General features: G+C 42.4%; 2 protein-coding genes across 4 annotated transcripts in view; one reads left to right on the plus strand and one right to left on the minus strand.

Moving 5' to 3' along the window:
• Positions 1-1,159: 1,159 nt before the first annotated feature.
• tm6sf2 (transmembrane 6 superfamily member 2) lies at positions 1,160-14,124 on the minus strand. The gene is made up of 11 exons (XM_017407448.3): positions 13,858-14,124; positions 13,577-13,696; positions 10,832-10,935; positions 7,468-7,565; positions 7,223-7,326; positions 6,878-6,960; positions 6,385-6,509; positions 5,638-5,739; positions 4,766-4,858; positions 2,723-2,842; positions 1,160-1,859 (listed from the first exon to the last, which is right to left on the minus strand). The coding sequence occupies exons 2-11, from the start codon at positions 13,654-13,656 to the stop codon at positions 1,623-1,625; spliced, it is 1,146 nt and encodes a 381-aa protein (XP_017262937.1). The 5' UTR covers positions 13,657-13,696; positions 13,858-14,124; the 3' UTR covers positions 1,160-1,622.
• A 2,311-nt stretch (positions 14,125-16,435) lies between these two features.
• The window catches only part of si:ch73-63e15.2 (strawberry notch homolog 2), a 61,610-nt gene continuing 50,523 nt past the window's right edge, over positions 16,436-27,522 (plus strand). For all 3 annotated transcript variants that reach the window (XM_017407287.3, XM_017407288.3, XM_017407289.3), the window contains exon 1: positions 16,436-16,601. The gene's annotated coding sequence lies outside the window, so the exon portion shown is untranslated. The remainder of the gene's footprint in view (positions 16,602-27,522) is intronic.

Consider the following 27,522-nt stretch of genomic DNA (forward strand, 5'->3'; position numbering starts at 1 on the left):
ATCTGGGGACATGGAGCACGGAGACAGGTGAAGACAATAGTTCCAGCTGGCAGAGAGGTGAACTGCAGGTGTGGAAATTTACCTGAGGAGGAGGAGCCGGCCCACCCACGGCCCACCCACAGACAGAAGAGTAGAGCACAAGAGTGTGGATGGAACTTGAAAGGCCTAGGGTACCACACTGTGGGATAAACCCTGTGTCAGATAGCTCACGCTTCCTAATACAATTATGTTATGTTCAAAGACCAATCTCACTCCCTCCCCTCTTCTGGTGGGAGGCTTCACATCAAAGCATTTGACTCCCTTCGAGTCCCGTTTGGAGCATAATGATGCAGGAGGTCATCAAAGTGAAATAATTTTAGCTCGCATACATTGCCACTGAAGCGCTAATTAATAAACTGATGCAGGTATAATTTTAGCCCACAGAAAGATCATTCAGCATTTAGGCACGCGTCTGATATGCCTTTTAGTTAGACAGTATTTAACAGCAAAATATGTTGTCGAAAATCTAATTTTATTTCTGATTCATGTTTGTCACCCTAATTTTAGAATGGAAAAAAACTGGAATGTTGCAGCCCATGCCAGAGCCACTGGGGACAAATTACAGGTGGTTTAACTCAGGTAGTGAAAAGATTTTTTTAATCTAATTGAGATTTTTGTTCTTTTTAAAACTCTCCGCTCTCTTCAGACAGTTTCCCATTCATATCTTGTTTTAATTATGTCAGCTTTCAGGGCTGAGATTAGGAACATTTCAGGCTGTTTTTGATCATCTGGTCCCAGAACAATAGCAGTAGGTTTTTTTTTTAACCTTTTGGACTAAATCTGTTTTACCCCAGATGCCATCCGATCAGGTTTAAAGTCTTAAAGTTTTTGCTGTGTTTTTTTATGTTGGGCTCATGACGGTGCTGTTGAAGGTGGGCTGCTTCTGTCAGTGAGTGCTGGTATTGGATTTGCTCTGCAGAAAATGCAACATGTTAATAAAAAAGATCAAAGCTGTGTGTAAATGCTGAGTTCCCCAGCACTGTATATGGTGCAGCATCCACACAAACACAAAAAAGTTTTTTTTTTGAGCAAAATAAGCTTTTATTTTGACATTTTCAAGGCAGTTGAAATTAGTTTTCTAAGCAGTGTAGCTGGGCTCTCCCTTAGACATAGGATGAGAAGTTTGGTTATCTGGGAGGGACTCAGAGTTGCTGCTGCTCCTCCACATCGATAGGAGCCAGCTGAGGTGGTTCTGGCATCTGGTAAGGATGCCCCCTGGACGCCCACGTAGGAGGTGTTTTGGTCATGTCCAGCTGGGAGAAGACCCTGGAAAAGACTCTGTCTCTCAACTGGCCCGGGAACGCCTTGGATTCCTCCTGGAAGAACTGGGAGAGGTAGCTGTGGAGAGAGTTGTCTGGGCTTTCCTGCTCAAGCTGCTGCCCCCTGTGACGCAACTTCGGAATAAGCCACAGATGGATGGATGGATGGATGGATGGATGGATGGATGGATGGATGGATGGATGGATGGATGGATGGATGGATGGATGGATGGATGGATGGATTTTCAAGTATGACATCTCTAATTATACACCTGCTTATCAACCGTTAGATGAGTGATTAGCTCAGGGAGTTGTTGGTGGGAATTATTTATCTTTGTACTTGGTATCTTTCTCCTCGCTGATTGGCAAACCAGTCTGACCAGGAAAGGGAGCGATTTTAAGGAAGAAATAGGGGTTGCTGTGAACCCGCAGGGCCACCAGAACGGGGGTGGCTGCATAGAGCAGGTTAGCTGCCAACACTGTCCAGAAAGCATCGCTTGGGATGTGAAATGGAGCTGTGGTGCGAGAGTGGAGGGACCCCCCGATGTGGGACCACTGGCACTGGAAGAACACAAAAAGACAGAGGTTAGACTACATTTCCATTAAGATGTTCGGCATATCGACACTTTCTGTTCCACTAGAGCAGTGAGTCCCAAATTTAGGCTCAGGCTTCAACGGTCCTCAGATAACCTCCAAAAACATAGATTAAAAATAATTACTAGACATATTTCCCCATAACTGTTACAAAAGATAAAAGCAGTAATAATAAACTGTGTTGTCATTGGAACCTTGTTTATTTGGGTTCTTAGTAATATTTGTATATAAACCACAATACTACTACAATTACTTTATGGGTCAACGGATGAAAAGTTTAAGAACCACAGCACCATAGTCTGTTTTGTTCCCTTTGCAGACTGAGAATAGGTCAATTGATGCCTTTTTTTTTTTTTTTTTTGCACAAATCCCCTGGAGGATTGACTTAAATGTTTACTTTCTCTAACAAGGAAGATAAACCTCTGCGCAGGAGGTATACTGCATTAACAAGCTGGCAATTTAGAAGGTATGGAGGGTCCAATTTGCAACCACTAGGTGCAGTGCAACAAAGCTCTAATCAAGGAGTTCCTCTCCTTGTGGTTCTCTCAGTCAAATCAATAAGGAAAACGACAGCTTGTTTATTACAAAGAATATGCTTTAAATGATTAATGTGCTCCAGGTGGTGCTGGCGGAATAACAACGTATACAAAGTTTGTCGCAGTGACACTTTCCAGGCCTTTTTATTTAAATGCTGTTAAAAACTTTGGCCGGCCAGGTGCAACAATTACTGCCGTTACTTTATGGAGTGCAACAGCCTGTCAGTTCGGCATGAAACAGCTGCTTTTCCTCACAACGTATTCAGAGTCATTTCCTCGTCACGGTTGCGTTACCTGGATCACAACGCCAGCAAAGAACGTCGTCCAGTCTGACATCCAGGTGCAGCCAGGTTTGAGGAGGCCGTAGACAAACGCGCCCAGCAGAGGTAAACCGTAAAAGAACAAGAGCAGCATCTAGGGGGGGAAATGTTTAGAAGTAAGTTAGAGTTGCGGGGGGAAAAAAAGTTACTCGGTGTCCTTCTTGGTCACTATTAAATCCTGACCAACAGTCCACGAGCTCATCCTCATTCTCTCTGGTCTCACTGCACCTCATCTACGCTCACTGAATGCAGAAAAAGGGCAGGTTAAAGCTCAAAATCCAAACACACTGACTGTTTTCAGAGCTGCTTAGCTGAGCTGGAAAAATACTAGAAATGTGTCATTCCTCGAATGACTGCATATCTCCCACCACCTTTTTATGCCCGAATTTTAAGCTGAAATCGTCATATGATAAAAGGGGACGGAGTTGCAGCCATTTTGGTCAAATCCTGTAAATGATACGAGCAATCTCATGCGATATTACCATATCTCACCAGAGCTTTTAGCACCCGGAGTATGTTTCGAAAATGAATCTCAGCTCCTACCACGTCAGGTTTTGGCTAACTATCTGTAAAACTGACTGAGTTAGAGCCTTTTTTGTGATGTTTCAGATCAGCTGTGTGTGGCTGCCATCTTGAATTGGATTGACTCCAAAAGTTGAACATTTGTAGATGTACATCAGATAACTTTTGGAAAGTTTTAATAAAATCCATCCAGTGGTTCATGAGGTATTTTGGTAACACAACAAACAAACAAACACACACACACATTCCTTTGGCAGCAGGCAACGTTGAAGGCGAATACGATTCATGTGAGCAAAAGGCTGTAGGAAATTGACAAAATTAGATCTTTGGCATCGTTTTATTCTTATTTAAAGTGTAACAGCCTGCTTTTCAGTTTCACTGCACACATTTGATAAATATATAGAGGGAGAAAAGCACAAAACTCAAAAGGGAAACACTAAAAATCTCTGTATTTAACGACCACATCTCGATTTTAATGCTGCAGTATATTGCTGCTTCCCCGTTCCACACGCTCTAAGACTGCACGCTCAGCGCAAATGATTTCCCCACACCAGGGTCATGACAGATACTGTCTTGACCTCAAGCCAAAACAAAAAAATTAAAAATTGGAGTCTGAGAGCCAGTAGCCAACCTTATAAAACCCTCTAATTACACCAACAAACAATTTCTTTTCTTTCCTGGTCTAACGTCCACATGAATTTTAATGAGTTAAGCACAATGCCTTAAAAGCCAATCATGTATGCCCTTCAGTCTTTTGTTGAAATGTCTTTGTTATTGCTGCAGTGCTAATCTGGCACATTCTTCATTGTTATCAGCGAATAAAGAGGTTGATCATTGCAGAAGATGTTTAACATTGTGCAGCGAGCCGAACATTATTTTGTTTCTTTGCTCCCTAACATGTAATATGATTGAGCACCTCGCAGCCAGTGATAAGCAAACACACATCTGTAAACCCAGATATAATTGCACATGCCACACATACACACACCCTCCTTCCCAGCCAGCCAGATGCTGATGGGAGGCTTTGGCCGAGGGATTAGCTTATCAAGTTCTCGCCGTGCGCTTTGTCTGTCTGATCAATGATTTCAATTGTTCTTGGACTGCAGCCTCGGCGATGTCTTTGGATGACCTATTGACCGGGCCGTGTACGCTAAACAAAACACAACAAAGCCCAAAGCAGGGAGGGGTCAGAACCTGAAAGCAGACCCACTCTCAGTCGTAATATAATCTTTTATCGATCTTAAGTAAATGAAGGAGAGAGACAAATTCGTGCAGGCTTTTTGACCCATGTTTGTTTGTGGTGTAATAAAACGGCCTCAGAATCAGGTGGAAGCTCAAAGGTGGAATGTGAGCAAGTTTTCAGCATGCCCAAAGTGACACCTGCGAACATAGAAGCCTGTTATGTGGCTTGTTATTTAAAAGAGGACGGAAGGGGAGCTTTCAGGTGCTTCGGCTACTCGAGGGGAATGTGAGAGAGAGGAAAAAAAAAAAACACCATGACTCTGGGGTAGCCCACGGGATCCTTCAGGTAGGGCTCATACTGGCTCAGGTAAACAGAGCAGGCTTCAAGTCGAGAGTCCAGAGCCACCTACAGAGGACAGACTATTATTAACACCATAGAATACAAATAAATAACTCAGGACATGCTTTATTTTGCAGCCCAGAGTCAATTAAAAAACAAATTTTAAGGATTTATAATGAGATATATTTCTGTAACACAGCCTTTGCACAAATTATACAGAACATAGATACACTAATTCACAAAAAAAAACATTTTTTAGCTCATTTGGGCATGATATATATAGCATAGTAGAACAGTTTTCATACTTTACACATTTTTATACTAATCACTGCTCTTTGCTTTAAAAGCAAACCATTAATGAAAGTAGCATCCCTTGAAAGAATGCATATCATACGCTGCCCTGCATGTCCAAGTTTTGTAAAAAGAGCACTTAGAGTATATGATGGGCACAATTCTCTCTACTACCACATTCAATTTTAGCTCAGTGTCTGTAAAAATTGACTGAGATACAACCATTTCTGTGTTTGCTAAGATGACTTCGGCTATCTTGAATTAGGCTGAATCCAAAAGTTGATTAATTGTAAATGTACAATGATTATATTCTGGGAGTTATGTTAAAATCTGTGTAATGGAGGTGTTTTGCCAACAGACAGACAGACAAACACACACACAGGCAGTTACATGCAACAATGCCACAGGGCTCAGTCATTCAGTGCATCGTTTGCTAAAAATAAATAGCCAAATTAAAATCCCGAACAAGATTACAGATTATACGTCTTTAGAACAACTGTCACAGCTCTGCCTTGAATTTTGTCTCCAACATGATGTAAATGTAATGTACTCACCAAACCTCTGAGGGTGGTGAAGGCCATGGCGCCTAACAGGAGTACCACCAAGACCAGGTCCAAGGGACGCCAGATTAGCTTCATGCTCTGCGCGTGCTGGGCCTGTGAGCAGGTGTCGCCAGAGTGCAGAGCTGGTTAGTCAAGGCTGGGATTTCATTATGCTTGACCTCAGACTAAGTGAAACAGGTCCCTGGTTCCAGGTTTTTATAGATCCGTAAATGCATTCGCCCATTAAAACTAATCCCAAGCTGTCACACGAGGTCTCTGAAACCAAAGACTGACTGAAATCTGCTTTTTCCGTTCAGTTTCCAGAGTTAACTGGACCATTTTAAGTTCCTAGAAACCCTGTGACAGTGCATCACTCAAAAGGAAATGGGTTTCCAAACTGTCGACTGGTTTGCTACTGCAACAGAAACTACAAGCTGTGAAAGGTTGCATTTTATACTAGCAAAGTCTTTTTTTATAACCTGAGAAGAGGGGTTTTAGTGCCAAAACCTAACTAAATAAATAAATAGTGAGAAAAATGTGCAACAAATGACATCTAACATCTGTTCAGTTCAAGCAAATGCATTATAGACAAGCTCACTGCCTCTGTAAATTACATTGACTCATCATTATTCGGGTGAATTACATTCACTGGGATGACTGTCGAGCTTACCGTATTGACTAAATACATCCAGCAAACACAACATCGCTTAAACTTTTCACATTCATCTCAAAGCCTACTCATTAATACGTTGGACTCACATTGTATCCGCCAATCAGGGGTCTGTCCTTGGGCCGAGTGAAGAGTGAAACAGCTCCCCACACAGGCATCAAAAGAAAGAAGAAATTGAGCCAGAAGGCTGGACGGATCTCTGACCCATATTTACCTGCCAGAAACACACTTTCCATCAGCTAGCAATCGACTATACAAACAGATACAGTAAACATGCCAGTTAAACTCAGTAATTAAACTTCCTATTAAAACCTCTATAGGAAAACCTGCGGCAGACGCATACAGCCCAATCTGCGCAGCAGGGACACATTGCCTGCAGGTGAGTTTGATCTTGTGACACTTATGTATGCACTCGGAAACGCCAACAACAGATGCTCCGAGTCTGCTTTGTGCTTTGTTCTGTGGCTTGTGTTGGCAGGCTAAGTTGTGACACTGATGGTACACGGCAGGGCAGATGTTCGCTTGATTAAAGCTCGTCATTATGGAACTGTTGGAAGAGGAGTTGAAGATTAATAGGCTCACCTGCCACTATGCCGGTAATAAACACGCTCATGTTGGCGCACAAAGAGCCGGCCCAGAACAGGCCCAGGGTACGGTAGGCTCTCCTGGGGAAGAAACGAAGAAGGCACGAGGGAAAAGGTTGCAGAGAAATGACTCTTTCAAGCAAATGGATTAACCTGGAGGTGCTGTTTTGTTAAACTGTTTAAGAGCTTCATTCATCCACCCTTGCGTCTAATGCAATTTACAGGCGCTGGTTAATTTCATTTCACAGACATTTCCATATACTTGCCATTTCCATAACACTTCGTGGCGCAAAGCAGGTCAAATAAGCGTGATTTGAGCTGAGCAAACTTTCCAGCCACCCACCTGTCTGTTATCCTGCTGATCATCATCAGGTACATGACAAAGTGCGCTACGCCATCCCAGTAACACATCATGATGCCATACGCTGTCCCCAGGTAGGGCTCACCCTGAAACACACAGCGTACACCGGGAAATGCCCAGCGCTAATGATGGACATGCTCTCAACGTGACTATCAGCTCTTTCGGGTCCCCCGTCAACGTGTTTAGCTTCCGTTTACTCAAATAAGAAAATATAGTTAAAAAATCACCGTCTTCTGGTAGAATTCCATGAAGCCAGAAACAACGCCGTCATACTCCAGGGCACTTGTCAGGTCAATGACACAGGTAAAAGAAAATTCGGCAAAAACTGTAAGGGCAAAAGAATACATGACTTGTGCGATATTTAAAGGTTCCCTTTGTGTATGCGAACATATCTGTGCATGGCATCAGAATCTGGAAAAAGTAGGAAAACCTGACAACACAATACAGTCAATACAATACAATATGAATGATGCGATACAAAATGACTGATAGACAATGATAGAATGTGATACAGTATGATACCATGCAATATGATTTGATAGAATGCAATACTGTTAGGGTTTGGAGATTCAGATTGTTTCTTTTCTTGTCTTCCTGTTTTGTCTTGTCTCTGTGCCTCAGCCATCATTCACTTCTCCTCAGTCTCTCTCATTTCCCTGTCACGCCCAGCTACACCTGTTCCCAGCTTTGTCCTCATCTCCCCCGTGCTCACTTCATCTGATTACCCTCTGTCTTTAAAACCCCCCGGTCACTTTCTCCACTTCCTCGCTGGTTCATTGTCATTCTTCTGGCTGTCCTGGTTGTCATGCCCCCCACATCATGTCAAATACAATGTGATACAATATGATGTGATTCCCTACGATACAAGTAGGGAACAAAAAGCGGTCGTCCCATCAGAAAGTTGGTGGTTCGATCCTGGCTTTCCCGGGCAAGATGAAGTGTCCTTGGGTCTTATTGTCCCTTTGGGGAAATTTGGTTCAAACTCTGTAGCTGTCTTGACGATGACTAAGCAGCTGATAAAAATAAACCTAGTTCCACTTGACACCTCAAGCCGTTTTGCCAACATTGAAAAGACTGCTAAAATTCGGAAAGCTATTTTTTTGCCCTCTAAAAATAGACTGCTGACACTCGAATAAAGTTTTCATTTTCACCGCACATATTTTGCTTTTCTATAGCAAGAAAACCGCTCGCGGGATTCATAACCCAGCTCCTGTATTACATTACAAGCCTCTGTTAACTAAATCCCCCTCACCTGTGCTTCAGCTGCTCTGACAAGTCAAAATGGCTGCTTCGGGAAAGGTTTAGTTACAAACGCAAGATTGATTTAGCAGAAGAAAAAAAAAAAAAAAAAATCTTTAGTTTGACTACCTTTATGCAGCAGTAGCTATTTCTGAGTTTGAAATGTTTGCTTTCAACTGGCCAGCCATTGATTTATGGGACACTGTGGTGAGAAAATGAAGTCTTGAGCCGTGAGATAAGCTGAAGGCATATTTTATTCACAGCGAGGAGCCCATCTTCTGATTTAAAGCCCAGCAGAGCTGAAAGGCCAAGTCCAGCTGGTGCTATTTAAATGGGGCACAACAGAAAAACTTCATACTGGTGTCAGCTAAATTCCTCGGACTACCTTTTCTTGATGGCAGCTTAATAAACTTGTAACATCATAACGGTAGATATTATGGATGTCATTTAGTATCATTATGCCTTTTAGGACATCATTTGGGGGGAGACTGGTATTTCTGCAATGCATCCGGTCCATTACCAGCTGGCAACAATAATAAAGTGCACATAATAACATATTACAAATACATAGTTTACTGCTTTTCCATGTCTCTATTATCCCCAGAATCATGAAGATATTAATAGCTGTTGAATAATTAAAATTTTGTCTTTCGTCCTCCTCTACCTGTCTCCTGTTTGCCTGTGTTGGGTTTCCTCTACTACCACTTAACCAACAGAGGCGACCCGCTGTCTTACAAACATGGCCTCTAGGATCTATGGCAAGCCACGTGTGTATTTATTCAGCATCCGTAATATGAAGCATTTCTGACAACGCTGCACTATTTGCACTATTAGGTCACATTTTGGTGCAGTCGCTCAACAGACGCTTTTACGAGACACCCTTTTTTTGCCAACAAGTGGCACTGTTGCTCAACTAGTTGGAGAACAAGTTACACTAGTCTGCCATTTTGCCGCTTCAGTAGTCCTAAAGTCCTAACAAGTTGTTTTTTTTAATCCACTCGTGGACAATTGGAGCAAACAAGTCAGTGACTGTGTCGTTCAAGTTAACTAGTAAGACTCCAAAACATTTTTCTAACCCTTATTAGTTAAGTAGTGCAGCTAAAAGTTGTCAATTAAGCATCTAGTATGACTAAAATGTAGACTAATTAACTAGTTAGGCTTACAATATCCACAAGTCAACTATTGTGATTTGTGGATTGTAAAATTTATTTCAAAGTTAATTAGTCGTGCCCAGAATGCTCAATAGTTGACTGGTTATAGCTTTTTGCCCTTACTAGTTAACTAGCAGAGCTATAAAACTGTTAAATAGTTAACCAGTGCCCCTAAAATGTTGATTAGTTAACTAATCAATGTTTCAAATGTTTTGAGTAAGCCTAAAAACATTCGATAGTTGACTAGTGTGACTAAATTTGGCCTTACTAAGTTAAAAAGTAGAGCCCAAAATGCCCACTAGCTGACATTTTATAGTTCCACTAGTTAACTAGGTTCCCTAAAATGTTAACTAATTACCTAGCAAGCCTACAAACATTCACTACTTAATTGTGTCTAAATTTGGACTTACTAGGTAAATAGCTGAGCTACGAAATATTAACTAGAGCTCCAAAGGCTACTGCAATTAAAAGGTTAACTAATTAACTAGTAAGCCTGAAAACATTCACTAGTCAACTAGTGTTACTAAATTTGGCCTAACGAGTAAACCCAAAATGTCTACCAGTTGACTAGTTGGAGTTTTTATAGCCTTACTAGTAAGCTGTTGGAGCTATAAAATGTCAACTAGTTAAGGAGCGTGCCTAAAAAGTTGAAGAGTTGAATAGTAAGGTTTGAAATATTCACAAATACAACTAAGTTTGGCCCTGCTAGTTAACTAGTTAAACGCAGAATGATCACGAGTTCAGCAGCTGAGACTTTCCTGGCCGATGGCAGAGTCTGGTGGAGGTGGACGCCGGAGTTTTTAAATCGTTGTGCATTTTGCACGTGTTCAGTCAGTGAAGGAGGGAGGGAAGGAGGGAGGGAAGGAGGGAGGGAAGGAGGGAGGGAAGGAGGGAGGGAAGGAGGGAGGGAAGGAGGGAGGGAAGGAGGGACGCGGCCTTAATATAAGAACAAAGACGTGAAGTCGGTGGCCAAGGAGCTCCATCTGCAGAGGGATTGCTTCAGTCATGCCACAGGAAAGCTGATCACTTTAAGCAGCTTTGAGCATATCAGACAGACTCCCATTCGACGCCACTCGTAAGCAGCGGCCGGAGGTTCTGGAAATCCTTTTGTGCCGACTGAAAATCGGGCCCCCGGATCAATGTGTGTTTGGAAATCAGCAGGTTTTCCGAGTTGACAAACGCTCGTGTTTGTGCCGATTACCGAAGAATAAGACGTCCTTCGGTGGGTTCCCACGAGTGATGAGGTAGTAGAAGAAAAACACGATCACCAAAACAGCCACCCCAATCTCCAGGATCACGTACGGCCTGTGGGAACAGAAAATGATGTGCTCGTTATCTAAGAAAGAAGAACAAAACAAACAAAAAAAAAAATCTTTTTATTACAATCTCACAGTTGACACTTTTAGATCTCTAAATTGCAGATTTTCTGCCTCGTTCTGTAATAATTAGATTTTCCTTTGAATGTTTTGTCCTTGTGCTGAACTAGTAAATGATGACAAATAAGAAAGCGCGGAGAATACTAATCACGCAACACCCACAGTTTGCACAGAAAGAACAACAACAAAAAAAACCTGCTGAAATATGAGGGGAAATCTGTGCCGAGGCAGAGTAAGTCAGGATTTTTTTTTTTTATGTGCGAGCACCGGGTTCATGTTTGAGCCCAGAAGATTTGAAAACAGAGTTACTGGTCAAACAAACGGGCTCATGAGATTATCACCCACCACCATGAAAGGAGGGCGATCAGGTAATTGCCTGTGTGAGTGAAATTGTCTTCTTTTGTCTGTTAGTAAAATATCATATGAACCACTGAACAGATTTTAATAAAACTCTCAGAACGTAATCACTGGAAGTACATCTATAGCTGATTAATGTTTAGATCCAAACAGATTCAAGATGGCCGCCACAGCTAATCAACCTTATTGAACACAAAAATGACTATAACTCGATCGTTTTTTTTTAGATATTGAGCCAGTATTTAGCATGGTAGTAGCTGAGAGTTATTCCCATCGCACACTCCAAGACCTCGCAAAATCTTTGTTTCAAAACTACAACGTTAAACGTTGGAGTCAACCCTGTCTGTCTGTTAGCAAAATATCTCATGAACCGCTGAATTCATTTTAATAAAACTTTCAGCAAATAATCTCTGGATGTCCAGCTACAACTGATTAACTTTTGGGGTCAACTGAGTTGAAGACGGTCGCCACAGCTAAACAAACTTAGCAAACACAAAAATGGCTGTAAGTCTGTCAGTTTTACATATATTGAGCTACATTTTTGTGTGGTAGTAGCTGAAAGCCTTCTCCAACACATACTCTAAGAAGTTCTCTAGACGCTAATTTATTTTTAGATATTTTTGTTGTTTTTTTTTTGTTGTTGTGTTGCATTCTTTCAACTGCTTTAATTCCCTTAGAAACAATTATGTTTTTTCAAATTTTGGACTAAAGCTGTTATGTGAGTTTAGTGAGACTGTATTTCCACTGTAGTGGCTTTAAAGAGCAGCTTTAAAAAGCTGTAATCAATCATAGGCGGAGGTGTGGGAAGCAGCAAGGTAAGGCAATGTTAGTTCAGCAGAGCTCTCCCTGTTTACTGGTCAAAGGTGCCAGCGACTCGCAGCGGGAAAGATTAATGTGGCCGAGATATCTCTCCCAGCAAACACCCGCGCAGCCGCACGGCCGCACGGCCTCCCAGCAGCCGCTCCGAGAAAGGGAAACAAACGCCACGAGAGCACAACGGCACGAGGGGGGAAGATTTATGCACACAATACTGTTTGCCGAGCGGAAGAGCGCCAGGCCTTATGGAACGTCAAGAGCAATTCATCAAACTTTTCCGTGCAGTCCCCGTTGATTGTCAGTTTCCACATGTGCGAGGACAAAACCAAAAAACAAAAAACAGATGAATTATTCACCTGAGGGGAGTTTAGGATTCTGTGGGAAGAAGAAATACAGTGTTTGTTTTTTGTTGTTGTTTTGGGGGGGCAGAAGACGATGAACCTTGTCTGTCTGTTAGCAAAATATCTCCTGAACCACTGGATGGATTTGAATGAAACTCTCAGGAAGTAATGACTGCATATACATCTCCAGCTCATTAGCTGTTGGAGCCAATTCAGTTCAAAATGGCTACCACAGCTAGGCGAGATCAGCCAACATAAAAATGGCTCTTACTCAAGCCTTTTTACAGTTATTGAGCTAAAATTTGGAGTGGTAGTAGCCAAGACTCCTCTCCAACTTACACTCTGAGCATTAACTAATCGCACAAGGTCCCTTCTTAAAACTTTGCCAATCACTACTGAAGTTTGTCAATATCTGTCTGTTAGCAAAATAGATCACGAACTACTTGACGGATTGTAATGAATCTTTCAGAAAGTAGTCACTGGATGTGCACCTACAGCTGATTGACTTTTGGAGCCAACCCAGTTCAAGATGGCAGCTAACTGACCACAGCCAACACAAAAATGGCTATAAATCTGTCAAATGTATGAATTTTGAGATTGCATGAGATCTCACGATACATCATTGACAGGGTTTGATCAAAACAGCTATAAAACCCAGATCATCAGCTTAGAAAAGTAATTTCCACAACTTCTGCTCTGATTGCCTGACTTTTGCTTTGAGCTTGCCATCATGTTGGCAGTTTACAGATAAGGCAAATACATTTTTTAAATTTCTAGCCGTAAGTGATCAGAGATTCGTGAGTTGGGTGCAACAGATGCAAACATGTACACTTACAGAGTCCTCTAGTGGTGGTGAAATATTTACCATCGCATGACACAGGACTACTCGCCTCTAAACATTAAATCTTTACATGAATACACGGTTGTATTGTCAACAAATATATGATTATATTGTTGCATGATCCACTCTTATGGACATGATTAAAAACCTGTTCCTATCAACTGATTGGATTCCCAGAGAACCTCCGTTTCAGATCAGTAAATATTACAACTTACTCTTGAAACTCGGGAATGGTGTTCATGGCATAAAGAACGCCGAGGGCGGAAAACGAGAACAAAAAGACCAAAGTTTCCATGTCTTCGAGAGGTGCCGGGCCTCCTTCTTCCCTGCAGAATCTGAAAAACAAAACAGTCACAAGTCTGCCACGTTGTGTCTGATCAGCGCTGAAACAATGTCACTTGGTTTGTGGCATAAAACGGATAAATGAAACTTGCAGCTTTAATAAAAAAAAAAATTAAAAAAGAAAGAATAAGAAAGAAGCAGAGTGGGGTCTTACCGTCTGACTACCCCTTTGGTGGATTAATCAAATTACAGCTGGATGGAGGCACGCATACACTTCACTGGGGAAATAATGAAGTAGGCAACAAAAGGAGCTTTGGGAGGAGAGGGGGACTTGTGCAATTCGGTTTTATCTGAGATTTTCCTAAGTCGTATTAGAGGATTTCAGGTTATGCCGAGTCCAGTGGTGCAATTAGTGCTGTGTTTCATAAAGCCACATACACACTGAGAGCTGCATGTGATCAGGTTACAAAACTGTCCAAATTGTACTTTAGAGGGGGGAAAAATTATAAACCCCCTTTTGGATTAAAATATCTGAAAACTTACAAGTGTTAAAAGACATGTGTGCACTTTAGTTAGTCCGGAAAACACAGGTGGGTTAGTTTCCTGCAGTTGTGATGAGCTCGAAATCAGATTTTGTGACGTTGGTGTTTGCACATTTTCTGCAAGCCTGAGACCTGTTGGGGTTTTTTTTTTGTTGTTTTTTTCACGGCGTAAGAGACTCGTTTTGGCCTAATTTATTCAGTCACAGTGACAAACAGCTGAACATGTGGGGGAAAAAAGTAAGAAAATAGACAGCAGTTTGCTTTAAGTTTTTCTACATAATACTTCATTCAAAAAGGCTGCTCACATCAAGCAGTTGCACAAACACTTCAGCAGGGGGCGCCAAAATGCTAAAAATTGGATCTTACCACGTTAATTACCAAATATTACAAAAAAAAAGAGAGAGAGATCTATTTTTGCAGGATATTCTAAATCTAATATGTAAGTGTTTTGGTTTTATATGCTTTCAAAGCCCAATCAGATCAATCTACCACAAAACTACTTCACAAGAAATACAAGCATTCAGTGAAATAAAATGAAACTTTTTGTACAACGACCGATATGATGTGTCTCCTGTTGATGCAGTGATCACTTCTGATACGATGAGGCTGCAGAGGAGCAAACTTTAAAAAAATTAATTAAATTAAAAAAAAGCTTGGATGATGAGCTAAATTGTAACTAAAATGCTGCCAGTGGTGCAGTGGTGCATTGAGAAGTTGGCCACAATTTATGCCTTATTTTTGAAACAGCCTGTCCCTCAAAGACTATACCGTTTGTGCAGTAAATAGTAATACGGAGGAGGACTCTGGCATGTTTGGTTGACCTAGAAGAGGACAGCGGTAATTGTACACTACTGCTACACCTGCAGTGCCCATCAGACTGACCGAATATGTACACAGATTTACATAAATATGTGCATTTTTAAACATTTTGTGTTTTCTTCATATATATTTCATGTGTAGGCCATGTGCAATAAAGCACTGCCTAGATCCAGATCCAGCTCAGACTTTCTGTCTCAGCCTCCTTCACCTTGCTGACAGCTGACACACTGACGTTTGGACAAAACAGAGCAACAAAAACGAAGAAGCCCCCCCTCCACACACACACACATACACACACCCTCGCCGGTGTCTTTCAGCAGCGATCCAGAGACACCTCCCTCTGCTTTCCATCACTCTCCTTTTGTTGGGAAAAGGGGGGAGATTGTTATACCAGGAAGGCGGTGGCAGCGCTGTGTTTGCGGGAAGCCTTCTGGAGCTCTTCCAGCTCTGTCGCTCAATAACCCAACTCGGACAGACGAGTGCTGAAGTCAGACTGTGACAAAAGCGTCGCAGGGGTTTGAGCTGCTTAACAGCTGGAACCAAAATCGTGCTTTGAAACAGAGTGGGGGTCCGTTCATCAGTCCTGCACCCCCCCCCCCAACCCCCCTAAAAAAAACTGCAGATTGGAGAACCATTCTGCTGCATCAGTAAGTCAAAGCGTGGATGATCAGGTCCTCGTTTTGTTGTGGGAAAAACTGCTCTGAGCAGGACTTGGACAGTACTCTGTGGTCACATGTCCAATCAGGGCCTGTCAGATGGATATTTGTGAAGCCTGGAGGCAGGTGAACACCTCAGAACCTTTTCATGTCTGCGGTTTAAGCATTGTCTGACTTAGACAGTCACCAGATGAGCTGGTGGTCATAATGTTATGGCTGATGAAGTAATTTGGACTTTTCTCTTAATCTGCTGAGGGATGGCTTAAAAAAATAGCCACGCCGACTCATTTTCTTTTGTAATGCCTTATTAATAAGAGACGTGGATTTGTAAACAAACAAGAAATAAATGAGAAATAAACTATTTAAAGATACAAGGTGGAATTATTATGATCTAGATGTCAACCTGGGAACTATTTAGGCCACATAACAAATTGTTTGTGTGTTTAGGGGTTCCTAGTTTGGATTTATGTAAGGTTTTATTAACTTGGGCCACGTAAAACTGAACAATAATGGCAAACAAACCTGAACTGATGCTGGTTTATTGGTTTAAGTGTAAAATATGAAACCAAATGTCCCTGTTATTATAATCTAACAATCCATTACTGAGCTATGGTACAGTAACTTGTTTTGTCGTTTGTCGGCCTGTCATAAGGTCTCTGTATGTTGAAGTATTTGTTCAGGTGTGCCCTAACATTAATGCTCTGAACTATTCGTGGCTGCTCGCCGCTCTCGATCAACCAGAGGCACCGAGTGTGACGACAGCGGCGGAAATATTTTTCCCTATTCAAAATGGCACCGTCTCAATCAGGAAGTAGAGAAAACAAGTACGACGACTAAGTTGGATAAATAGCCCCGTTTCCGCGGTTTCGACGCGAGCGGTCGTTCGGGAGCGTCGCTCGGCGTGTTTGTGGATCGGACTGAGAGCAAATAACGCGTTCACGGTAAGAGTTGGTCGAGGATATCTCCCGAAGGAGAGCGACACATCGGCTTTATAACAAGATGCATTCTAGGCAGCCTCTCCTAGGAGCGCTCGTTTTTGACGACGGGGCCTCGCCGGTGTTTAAATGGGGCGCTGAAGGTTTAGCGTTATTACGTAGTAGTTATCGCAGCACTTGTCGGGAGCATTGAACCAAAAAGGTGAACGATCCAATAAAATAGGCAACGCTTGGAGTAGTTTCTAAGCTGTTTGCGCATTTCTGCAAGTAGTCAAACCTTTATAATAAAGCTGAATTCACTTCGAAGGAGCTAAAGTCTTGCCGTGTTTCTAGCAACGGTCTTAAGAAGTGTACAAAACGAACATACCCAAAAGGGCTATTAGCGATGCTAACAGTTAGCACTATTATTTATCTTAAGTATGGCTCGTATGGGCAAACTAAGATGAAAATTTGTTCCAGTTTGGTTCCTGTCGTTGTTATTAGAGAAAATAAAATGTAAACACGATGTGTGTCGTTGAGTCCGGCTTCGCTTGCCTGTTAGCTCCTTGTTAAATGTGTCGTTCACCGAGCTAACAGTAGTAGCACACTGTACGAGGAGCTTTGGCAGCTTTCCTTTGTGCTTTGTACAAAGCAGAGTACCTTTCTGCTGTGGTGGAAACCACGGCTCGGTTCGGTTCGGCTCGGTCCTGGTCGTGGGAGAACCCAACCGAGCGTTCTCAACAGTGTAAGCAGACACGAACATGTACAATAGTGGCACTGAAGTGAAGTCGCAAAAGTTGGGCTCTTTCTTGGGAACAGGAACAAACTTTGCTGAACAATGTAATGCTAGCTGACTTTATGTAACACTTCTATTCCACATTTTCCGTGTTTCTTATGGCCTCATTTGGAATTTCAGAGCTAGGTTTTGTTCCTGGAAAGAACGGGGGGCGGGGGGGTGCATTATAACACTAACCTTTAAATGACTTTACACTAAATCAACTATTCGGACTGTGTAAAAGTTTAACAATAAAAAAAGTGGCCTAATGTCACAGAAGTATAATGAGATATTGAGGGGGGGAGATAATGAGGGTTTGGAAAAATGAATGCCTGACAAGGAAATGGAAATGGCAGTCACACAGCTGTCCCCTCTGGTTCTTTTGCTTTCCTGCAATTTTCACCCCTTTTGGTTTCCACTGTGTCTGTCGCCTGCAGCAAAGGCTAGTCGAGCCTCGTGCAAGCCTTGACACAGCAGGTTGCCATGGTGGCTGGGCTATTTCTCTAATTATGTCATCCCCACTTGCTGGGAAATGAGTAACATGCTAGGTTCCCCTCTCAGGTTCAGTCAAGAGCCCCCCTCACACACACACACACACACACACACACACATACACACACACCTGTGTGACACTCAGGTGTCATTTGTCGTCCAGTCCATTCTGCAGCCAAACATGGCTCCCCCTCCCCAGGCTTTAACGTTACCAGGCCAGGTTTTATGTTTTCATAACGGTGTTATATCTTATTATAACTCACTGCCAAAAAAACAAAGGCGGGGGATAATGTTTTTGCCCGTGCTTGTGCATGTGTGTTTGTCTAATGGCAACATATCTCATGAACCACCGGATGAATTTGAAGGAAACTTGTAAAAGTAGGAATTACTGAACGTACCTCTACAACTGACCCAATTCAAGATGGCTGCCGCAGGCAACTGGCTTTTGAAATACAATTTTAAAAATGGCTGCATTTCAATTAATTTTACGATCACTGAGCTGAAATTCAAGCCATAGATACTCATAGATGCTAATCATTGTGCAGTGTCTTTGCTTAAAACGTTACTATTAAAGGACTCAGCCCTGTTTGTCTGTTAGCAAAATTTGTCACGAACCCCTGGATGGGTTTTATTGAATCCTTCGATGTCCATCTACAACCGATCCACTTTTGGAGTCAATTCAGCGTAAGATGACGGCCTCAGCTAATCAACATTAGCAAACATAAACGGGGCTAGAAGTTAGCAGGTTTAACAAATGTTGAGCTAAAATGTGATGTGGTCGCATGATGTTATTTTCAAGGTTTGACCGAATCGGCCGCGTTATTTCCCAACGTAAGATGATCTTAGTCGAGAAGCGCGGCATTAAAAGGCGGGCGGGCGGGCGACACGCATTCCTTCAAGGAATGCTTGGCCTTGAATTTGTAATGCTACCGAGAGCAACAGCCGTTCAACAGCATTTCTTGCTTTATTTGAAAGGCCCCTCCGTATTTCAGAGCATTGATAAGCAAACCCCAAAGATCGGCCTTGAGATGCGTGAATTCCAGAGTTGCATGAGAAGCTAAATTGGAGCCCAGTGCTCTGCTATGCACTTTTAATTAAAGTAATCTGTTGTCACACTAGAATGTGACGGGCTCTTCCCTTTGCTTCGCTCCACCTCTCCAGCAAGTTTCATTAAGTTGTGCTCGGGAGGGTTTTGTTTTTTTTTTTTTTTTGCGTAATCTCACTGACAGGCAGACAGATGACTTATGAAAACATATCTCTGTCTCTGGTCTCTTTATTGACTGAGCTACCCCGTTAGCGGATGGGTGTGTGTGTGTATGTGTGTGTGGATGCTCGTCTTGCACGGCTAATTCTGACCCCGTGGAGGGTGGCCTTGCCCTGCAGGGACATCGAGGGTCACGAAATTTGTTGTGTTTTTATAGCCCAGTTCACGCACGGCAAGGGTGGTGCGCAGAAAATGTGGAGGGGTTTCACAAAGCAGGAACAGCCAGTGAGATTCCTTTAAACGGATTGAGATATATCTTTTAAAAAATGTAACTTTTGATACCAATTTTTGATGTAATATTGTCTCCTTGTTTGTGTTTGATGAGCTCAGTCTGTTGTGGTTCATGGTTCCCTTCTGCTGATTTTGACTTTCATTCTTCTTCTCGTCTTTGTCAGCTTTTTTTTCTTTTTTCTTTTTCTATGTTTCAATTGATGTCAGTAATAAATCTCATTTATGGCCCATGGGTTGATTAGAGTGAGAGTGATAAATGTGGGGTGGAGGAAGGGAATCGGGCCTAGGTAATATGTTTGATTCAGTTCCTGCTTTCTGGGAATCTGGCCTTCATTAGATAATAGTTCATGCATTAAATATACAGTCAATATTTGGTCCGGGGAGAAAGAAAGAACAACTGGGCATTGCTGAAGCATGTTGAAGTCCTTCGTGTATCTAATGTCTTTCAGTATCTGGCCCCGGACAGTCCCTGGTTATCTCTCTAGCCGTAGTATTCTGGCATGCCCCTCTGCCCTGTCATCAGCTTTTCTGAGAAAGAAATGTGTCAGAATCCTTCTGAGGAAAAGAGGATTTCAAAATGGAGCTCATCCAGTCAGGAAATAGGAGAAAAATATTAGTTTGCATGGACAGATGACTAAGGATTTGGGATTATTTTCAGTTATCAGCTCGGTTTGATTACAGAGGCCACGCGATAAACGGCGAAGAACAGGAAAAGTTATTTCAATCCTGGAATGCAACCATGGATCCAAATAATGGGATATTTAGTGACACATATCGTGTGTTTAGACCTAAAATCTGATAAAGGGCTGTACGAAAAAGCACACAGAAAGCTGAGTTCTGCCTTTTAAAACAGATAAGTGTGTACAAAAGCTTTGACTTGTATACTATTTATTCTCATTGTCGTCGTTGTTGTTAGCATATTTGCTTCAATTTCTGCCTTTTGAAAGTAAAATTGGTCTTATAGCGCAATATCTTCGCCAGATTTCAAGAATAAAGAGAGACGATCATATGAAGCAAAACAACCAGCCAAGAAATGCGCCGTCAGTTGTATTTCTATATGTTTTTATTTCTGTACGTCTACAACGTGCATTCTACAGATGTTGAGCTAAAATGTGATGTGGTAGTAGCTCACAGTCATTAACTATATATAGAAAGTGCTAACCAATCATATAGAATGATGCAATATTGTTATTTTTAAGGTTTGACCAAAAAAAAAAAAAAAATGCAATTATCTTAACATAAGATGAACTTGGTCTAAATCTGTGGCATGAAAGGTAATAGGTGATGTGGGTGTCTTTGTTTTGGTTGTTGTGCCTTTAAAGCTGCAGAAACTCCTCCTAGCCACAGCTTTTTTACCTGTAACTCTATTTGCATTTGTTCTTTTCCAAACTTGTAACCCTTTGGTTTGGTTTGGTCAATTATGAGCGGCTTCGACCCGCCTCGTGTGTTTGTACAGCGTGCAGCCAGTTTATTTGTCCTAACTTACCTTTGTCCGTATAGCTCAGTGCTCAGACTTTTCCCTGTTTGACTGTCGTATGCTTATCGAGCGACGCAAAAAAAAAACCAACTCAGGCATAAAACAAAAACTATCTCATGAACCAGAGGACAGATTCTAAAGAAATTCCCAGGATGTAGTCATTGGATGTTCAACTACAACTGATTTTATTTTGGAGTCCGTCTGATTCAAGATGGCCGCTGCGGCTAATAAATCTTGCTGTACCTCCATCAGTTTTACAGATATTGAGCGAAAATCCTGCGTGTTCGTAGCTGGGAGTCATTTACAACACACACAGTGTTAACAGATGGCGCAAGATTTTATCTTTAAACTGCACCATTAACTGGAGGGGGCCACTTCTGTCTTAGCAAAATATCTCATCACCCTTTGGATGAACTTTATTGAAACTCAGAAGATGATTCACTGGCTTTACATCTAGAACTTTTGGAGTCAGCTTGATTCATACATTTCTACAAGCTAACATTTGGAGTGGCGGTCGCTGAGGGTCATCCTCAACCCGTACTGCAAGCGCTAACAGATCGCCCGGCAGGCGATGTTCGTGCTTGTTTCTCTCAGTGGAGAGGCGATTCTAACCTTCACCACCACACTGTCTCAGTGGTAGTTTAGAATAATGCGACGTAACATAATGAAAAGGCTACTTGTTATTCACTTAGCCCGGAAAGATGAGCGTTAGGGTTTTATCTGTAGTGGCGTTTGATAAAAGTCGCACACAAAACACTTTGCAAACACAGCTTAGCACATTTTTAAGTTTAAGTTAGAGTCACAGTAAAAAAGTAAGCAGTTTTGTAGTTGCACAAGCCCCCCTCAACAGGTTGTGTAACTATCAGTTTATTTTAAAAACACACTTAACTCATACTCTTAGCCTCACCAAGGGACTTTGTGTTAGAAAGTCCTATTGTAAATAAAGTTCAGATATACACGATTTGATGTGTTATTACAGCAGCAAACAGCTTCTTATTATTTATACATTTTGTGATTTTCTTTTCCTGTTTTGCCTAAACCCTCTCTTTGTGCCCGATAGAGATGAGTTTTTGTTCAATACGTTCTCACTGCGGCTGATTTGGACCATAGCTGGCGTGCTTTGAAGATCAGCAGGATGGTGTTTTTTTGTTGTGATTTGTGGCTTCTCACAGTGGCAGTGTTGCCTCACAACGTGCTGCCTTGTGACTCGGGTCTTCTGCTGCCAAACGCTGTCAAAATCAGGAATGGGCAGTGATTAAATATGACCGTCATGTTGCAGGATAAGGGGAGTCGTTCGGAGAGGCTCCTCTTTTAGAAACGTCCCTTCGTTCTTTTTATACTGAAATCTTTTACTTTCGCCGTCCTTTTTGCTCGGCTTGTGGCTGTCCGACTGTTTTTTTTCCCCAGCAGGTTTTAATGGCTCGCAGTGATGGTTTTTTTTTTTATTCAGTAATCGCGATCATTTTGCTTCCCCTTGCTGCCTTGTTTGCTCTTAAAATGAGAGCTTTCGTTGGGTTTGCTGATTGACTCTTTGAGTAACCACAGCAAAGGGGTCGGGGCGTTCAGACGCACGGAACCTACTGCCTCCAGTGAGCAGCGGAAAACACGTGGGGATCAGGTCTGGTGAGAAGCAGCAACTGCTACAACTGGAGGTGGCTGCGAGGACGATATTAGATGGTGAGGGACTAGAAGATGTTGACGATCTGCTAAAATCAGAGAGCTCATGGAATCGTCTATAATGCACGGTCTCTGTTGTGCAACATGACTTCCACTATGCAAAATGACACAGTTGTGAAACTGGACCCTAAAAATCTGAGTTACTGTAAATCACACAATGTTGTGGAATTTGTTAACACGTGGATTTTTCTTAGCAATCTACGTGGGGTTTTTTAGTTTTTTTTTTTAGCAAGACTGTTTTGGCCGCTGCAGGCCTCTGTTGATTGATTCCTGCCTGTGCGAAGCGACAAAGGGGAGGGCGACAGTTTACCGAGGATCCTCTACAACCTGCAGTCCTCTACAGCCTCGAGGGCAGGCATCCAGAAGACACGACACGGGGCACTGAACGCAAACTTTATAGTAGGAGAATGTCAGTGAAAAACATTCTCTCTAAGTTTTGTCAGCACGTAATTGACTGCAGAAGCGAGAAAGTGGGCGACGACCTGAATTACCAGTCATATCAGAGGAGTGGCGCGAGCTAACGTTAGCTTATCACTTCAGCTAACACAAGCTAACAGTAGCTTATCACTTCAGCTAACACAAGCTAACAGTAGTTTATCACTTCAGCTAACACAAGTTAACGGTAGCTTATGACTTCAGCTAACTCAAGCTAACGTTAGTGTATCACTTCAGCTAACTCAAGCTAATGTTAGCTTATCACTTCAGCTAACTCAAGCTAATGTTAGCTTATCACTTCAGCTAACTCAAGGTAGCATTAGCTTATCACTTCAGCTAACTCAAGCTAACGTTAGATTATCACTTCAGCTAACACAAGCTAACGTTAGCGTATCACTTCAGCTAGCCTGTCCACATGAAAACACAGCTGCAGAAATGTGACGTGAGTTTGTTACAGATTTTGTAGCTGTTTGTATGGATTAAGATATTCCACGATAAAAAAAACCCAAAAAAACTAGGCCTGATTTAGGTGAAGATTTGCATGATATAGAGTCAACCAAGCTTAAAGTTGTCCAGTTGTCACACAGGACACAACTATATTACAATGTATAATATATATTTTATGGACTAAATCTGAAATATAGTGGTATTTATTTAGGTTTATATGTCAAACACAAGTTGACAAGTGCACAGACTGATTAAAATCTGATGGCTTAATTGCTCTGTTTATACTGTATGTATAATATATATATATATATATATATATATAAATACATGTGTGCACATTTATATTTAAATATCTATATAGATATATATATTGAGGGACTGTGTTTTTACGAAGGGAAATAGTTTGGTTGCGTTGTTTAGTAACTTGGAAAATAGTAAAAAAAAGGAAATCAGAAATTAAAAAGCTTGATGAAATTGCGATTGTGGTTTTACTGTAAAAAAAATGGCGATGTGATATTTTGCCACAACGCCCACCCCTAAGTGAAGACTAGATGTAGAACAAGAACACGAACAACCTGTTATAGGAAAAGAAGAAGAAAAAAAAAACAACAACCTGTTAATTTAAGTGCAATATTACGTGACATTTGGTGATACAGTGAGAATATGGCGTGGGAGTGTGACATAAACGGAGAGGAAGACGGTCCACGTTTTGAGAATCGAAAGGGCCGATATGAGTCGGCGACGACATAAAGGTGGGAAGTTTCTGAAAGCAAAAATCGACCACAAGAAAGGAAGAGGACTGGATAAGTGGCTCTGTTTGTTTTTGTGACTTATTCAGTTTGCACCTCGGTGGGTTCACTTCACCGTGCGGCTGCTTATTTCTTCCATCGCGAGCGTGACATGATTTATTCAAGCGCCATGTGTAACGCATGAATATAGGGTGAAACACTCTGCCCATCTAAGTGCTTTTGTACTCCGTTAGTGCCTATGCCAACTCCAAATCACTGGTTTTTCCTTTTCTCTTAATTAGCCGCACCAAAGCTGTAAAGTTTGGAGCTGCATACAGCCAGCATGTGTCACCATCCTTTAGCTCTGAGAAAATGAGATGATGGAGGAAAATGGGGGCAAAGAGGCAGCTAAGTGGATTGTTCGCTCTTTGATCTCGTCGGCCTTTGATCTATTTCTAGTGGCTGCTGCTGGTGGAAGTCAAAGAAGAGGTATTATCTCCGAAATGAATGTCATCAAGCCGCTGCGAACCGCTCACTGTGCCTTCTCCTTTGCTCTCCGGGTTCCTCTGCTGCCGGCGACCGCCTTGTCGGTTTCAGCCGTGCGGTTACCTTTCTTTATCTCTTCGCGACGTCGCTGTTTTATGTTCCACAGCGGAGCCACCATCTGAGCCTCAGACGCCCAATTAAACATTCGTTTTACGAACTGATTGCTTTAATGTCCTGTTCAGGCGGCGTTCGTGGCGCAAAGACGTTCGTCGTTAATGCAAACCGTTGCTCAACGGCCACATGATCTAATTCAAGTTAACTCCTACGAGCCACTAAACCTCCCAACCTGTGTTTTCAGAGAACTGCCCGTTTCCTCCGTTTCTTCATGTTTGCAGTCCCAGTCCCGAGGAAGTGCTGATAAATATTTGAATGATGGAAATTAAATAACAACAGCCTCTTAGGACCAAATCTGTTTTCCCAGCTTTTGATAAGACATCAGATTCACTTACAGTCATCTGATTATTACCCTCTGGATGGCATCTTACTCAGTTACTGGGCTGTTTCCAGCCTTTTTATGGCCGTGACTGTAATCCTACATGGAAATCCAGTCACGGGACATCAGAAAACAAAAGCAGCCGCAGTCAGTGTTTGTGTTTAAAGGTATGTGTCATGCATGCGTCCGCACAACGCCAAGTTTAGACTCTTCGTGTGCCGATTAATAATTAAGCTGTTTTGAACGATTGAGCCCCGCGTTTCCCTGGGAAGTAACTTGTTCCTTTTATGAATATTTCATCACAGCTGCTAATGAATCCAACCAGTCACGACAATCATAACCAGCTAACGATCCCCTTGCCGCTCTGGACTACGATCATTTCTAACCTGATTACTTTTGATGCTGATGGACTCGGGCTGGGGATGAGTCAGTGTTGCTCATCGGACTGAGCGATCTTAAGTTTGCAGGCCACAACAGGAAGGAGAACGCCAGAGGGGCTGCCTTGTCACATGAGGAAAAGTATGTATGCTGACACCGACGCAGCAAGTGTGCGTTGAAAGTAAAGCCGAGTTCCTTTCATGGATCGATGACGGAGCAGGCCTACGGGGGCCCCGCAACCCCAGGAGTTTCTGTGCCGCACCTTTTAAATATGTTGCAGAAAGAGACGTTCTGCAGTAGCTCACGGTGCTTGCAGGCTCAACTGAAACCAAAAAAAAATTGTTTGTCAGGCTTAAAAACTCTCAGTCTGAGGTTAATTTGAAAACAGCTGACTTCACTGGGTTTTTTTTGTACAGTTTCACACTTGGAGCTAAAATTAATTCAAGAATGTTGAGGGCATTCTGAGAGCTGCAAGAAACTGGTTTTATTCATTTGCAAGTTTATGAAGCTGGAGCTAACTTTCAAGGGATTGTCTTGGGATGTCATAAAGTGGTAGATCTCTATGAGGCTTACTTCGGTCGACGTCGAGCTTTAGAAATCAGGGCCGATGCACAACGCAGAATTATTTTTTGGCTTAATATGCATTTTTCATTTGCCAAACTATAACAGTAATTGCTTAACTTCAATAAATGTGTATTAACAGAGCTTATGTAAAAACTGTATATAGAAAAGTGGACAATATCGGCGATTAATCTGTCTGTCTTTACTCAGAGGGTTGAAAAAATAAACCAACGTAAACAAAAACTCCCCATTCCGTCCCCTTGTTAATAATTTCCTTTAAAGCTGGATTAGAGACAAGCGGCCTCGTTCATATTGTCTGTGTGTGAGCGAAAAGTGTGGAGAATTATGATTTGGCGTCCACACGTCACATGTGACCGAGTGTTCGACGCTCGTGTGTCACACACCCGCGCACACAGGGCAGGGTGGTTGTCCTCCTCGTGAGCATTAATTGTGATTTAGCAGCTTAAGGAAGTCACACTTCCCAGGGTGATCGCCATGTGCTCCAGCAGGATAGTAAAGGCCACCGGCGCGCGATCAGGAAGTCCCCCCCCCATCCAGCTGCAGGCGAACAGATTCTGCGTCTAGCAATGTGCTTTTGGAAATGACAGAGGTGTGAGGTGTGAGCCCTTTGGGGACTCGGGACGCCTGAAATGTCGTACTTTCACCACGTTCTTAAAGAGACAGGTGGGGAAGGATTGCACTCTCATATGAAGACGCTTCAGCGTTTCAATTAACCATTTGGAGTCCAAACACAAGCACGTGTCGTTAAAAAAAATCAGAATTATATCTACACTTTGTTTTCAAGTTGCTTCATCACCTTCCCTCTTCCTTCCTGACAAAGTCAGGAGTAGAGTAGGGGGCCGTTTTCCGGTAACAAACCCCTTTCTAGGAAAGGGGATATCTGGGACCACTCTAGCAATAATTGGTATTGATTACCCTCGGAAGCTCTCTAAAGGGGTCGAGAGGTTTGGGGACAGCGAGAGACAGTTTTCTTTAGGCGGGAGGCAGAAACCTTCTGTGGGGGCAGAAGGATCAACGTGCACATTATGGAAAGACGCAGGAAGCGCCGCATTTAACAAGAAGCAGTTTGACTTTTTGAAGATGCGGTGAGCCGAGGTTGGAGGGTAACGGAGTGACAGAGAGGCCGTCTGCTAATGAGGAAAACTTGAGCGGTTTCAGCTATCACATGCCCCCCCCCCACCCGACTGAAATAGTTTTTCAGCTACTGTTGCTACACTTCATCCTGAGCTTTCTCAAGTGCCCTTTTCACATGATGCCGTTTTTTGTCCTCCTCACACACACACACACACAAAAAAAAATATGATTTCACATCAGACCTAACAATTTGGAAATCTGCCACTTGGTCCTTTTGCTTTAAACTCTCCCACATTTGTTTCACCCTTATCCAGCAGCCTGCGGGGGGAAAATGGCTTCCTTTTGTGTCTGCTGTCGATGCGAGTTGGGAATATTTCACGCACACATACACACACACACACACACACAC

This window comes from Kryptolebias marmoratus, linkage group LG24 (genome assembly GCF_001649575.2).
Source record: "Kryptolebias marmoratus isolate JLee-2015 linkage group LG24, ASM164957v2, whole genome shotgun sequence".
Classification (NCBI taxonomy): Eukaryota; Metazoa; Chordata; class Actinopteri; order Cyprinodontiformes; family Rivulidae; genus Kryptolebias; species Kryptolebias marmoratus.

Coding starts and splice junctions, on each gene's coding strand:
- tm6sf2 (XM_017407448.3), bottom strand. CDS start 13,656: ATGGAAACTTTGGTCTTTTTGTTCTCGTTTTCCGCCCTCGGCGTTCTT. Junction 7,566..10,831: donor GAAGGACGTCTTATTCTTCG/GTAATCGGCACA, acceptor TTGCCCTTACAG/TTTTTGCCGAATTTTCTTTT. Junction 2,843..4,765: donor TGGGCTACCCCAGAGTCATG/GTGTTTTTTTTT, acceptor TTCCCCCCCTAG/ATGCTGCTCTTGTTCTTTTA.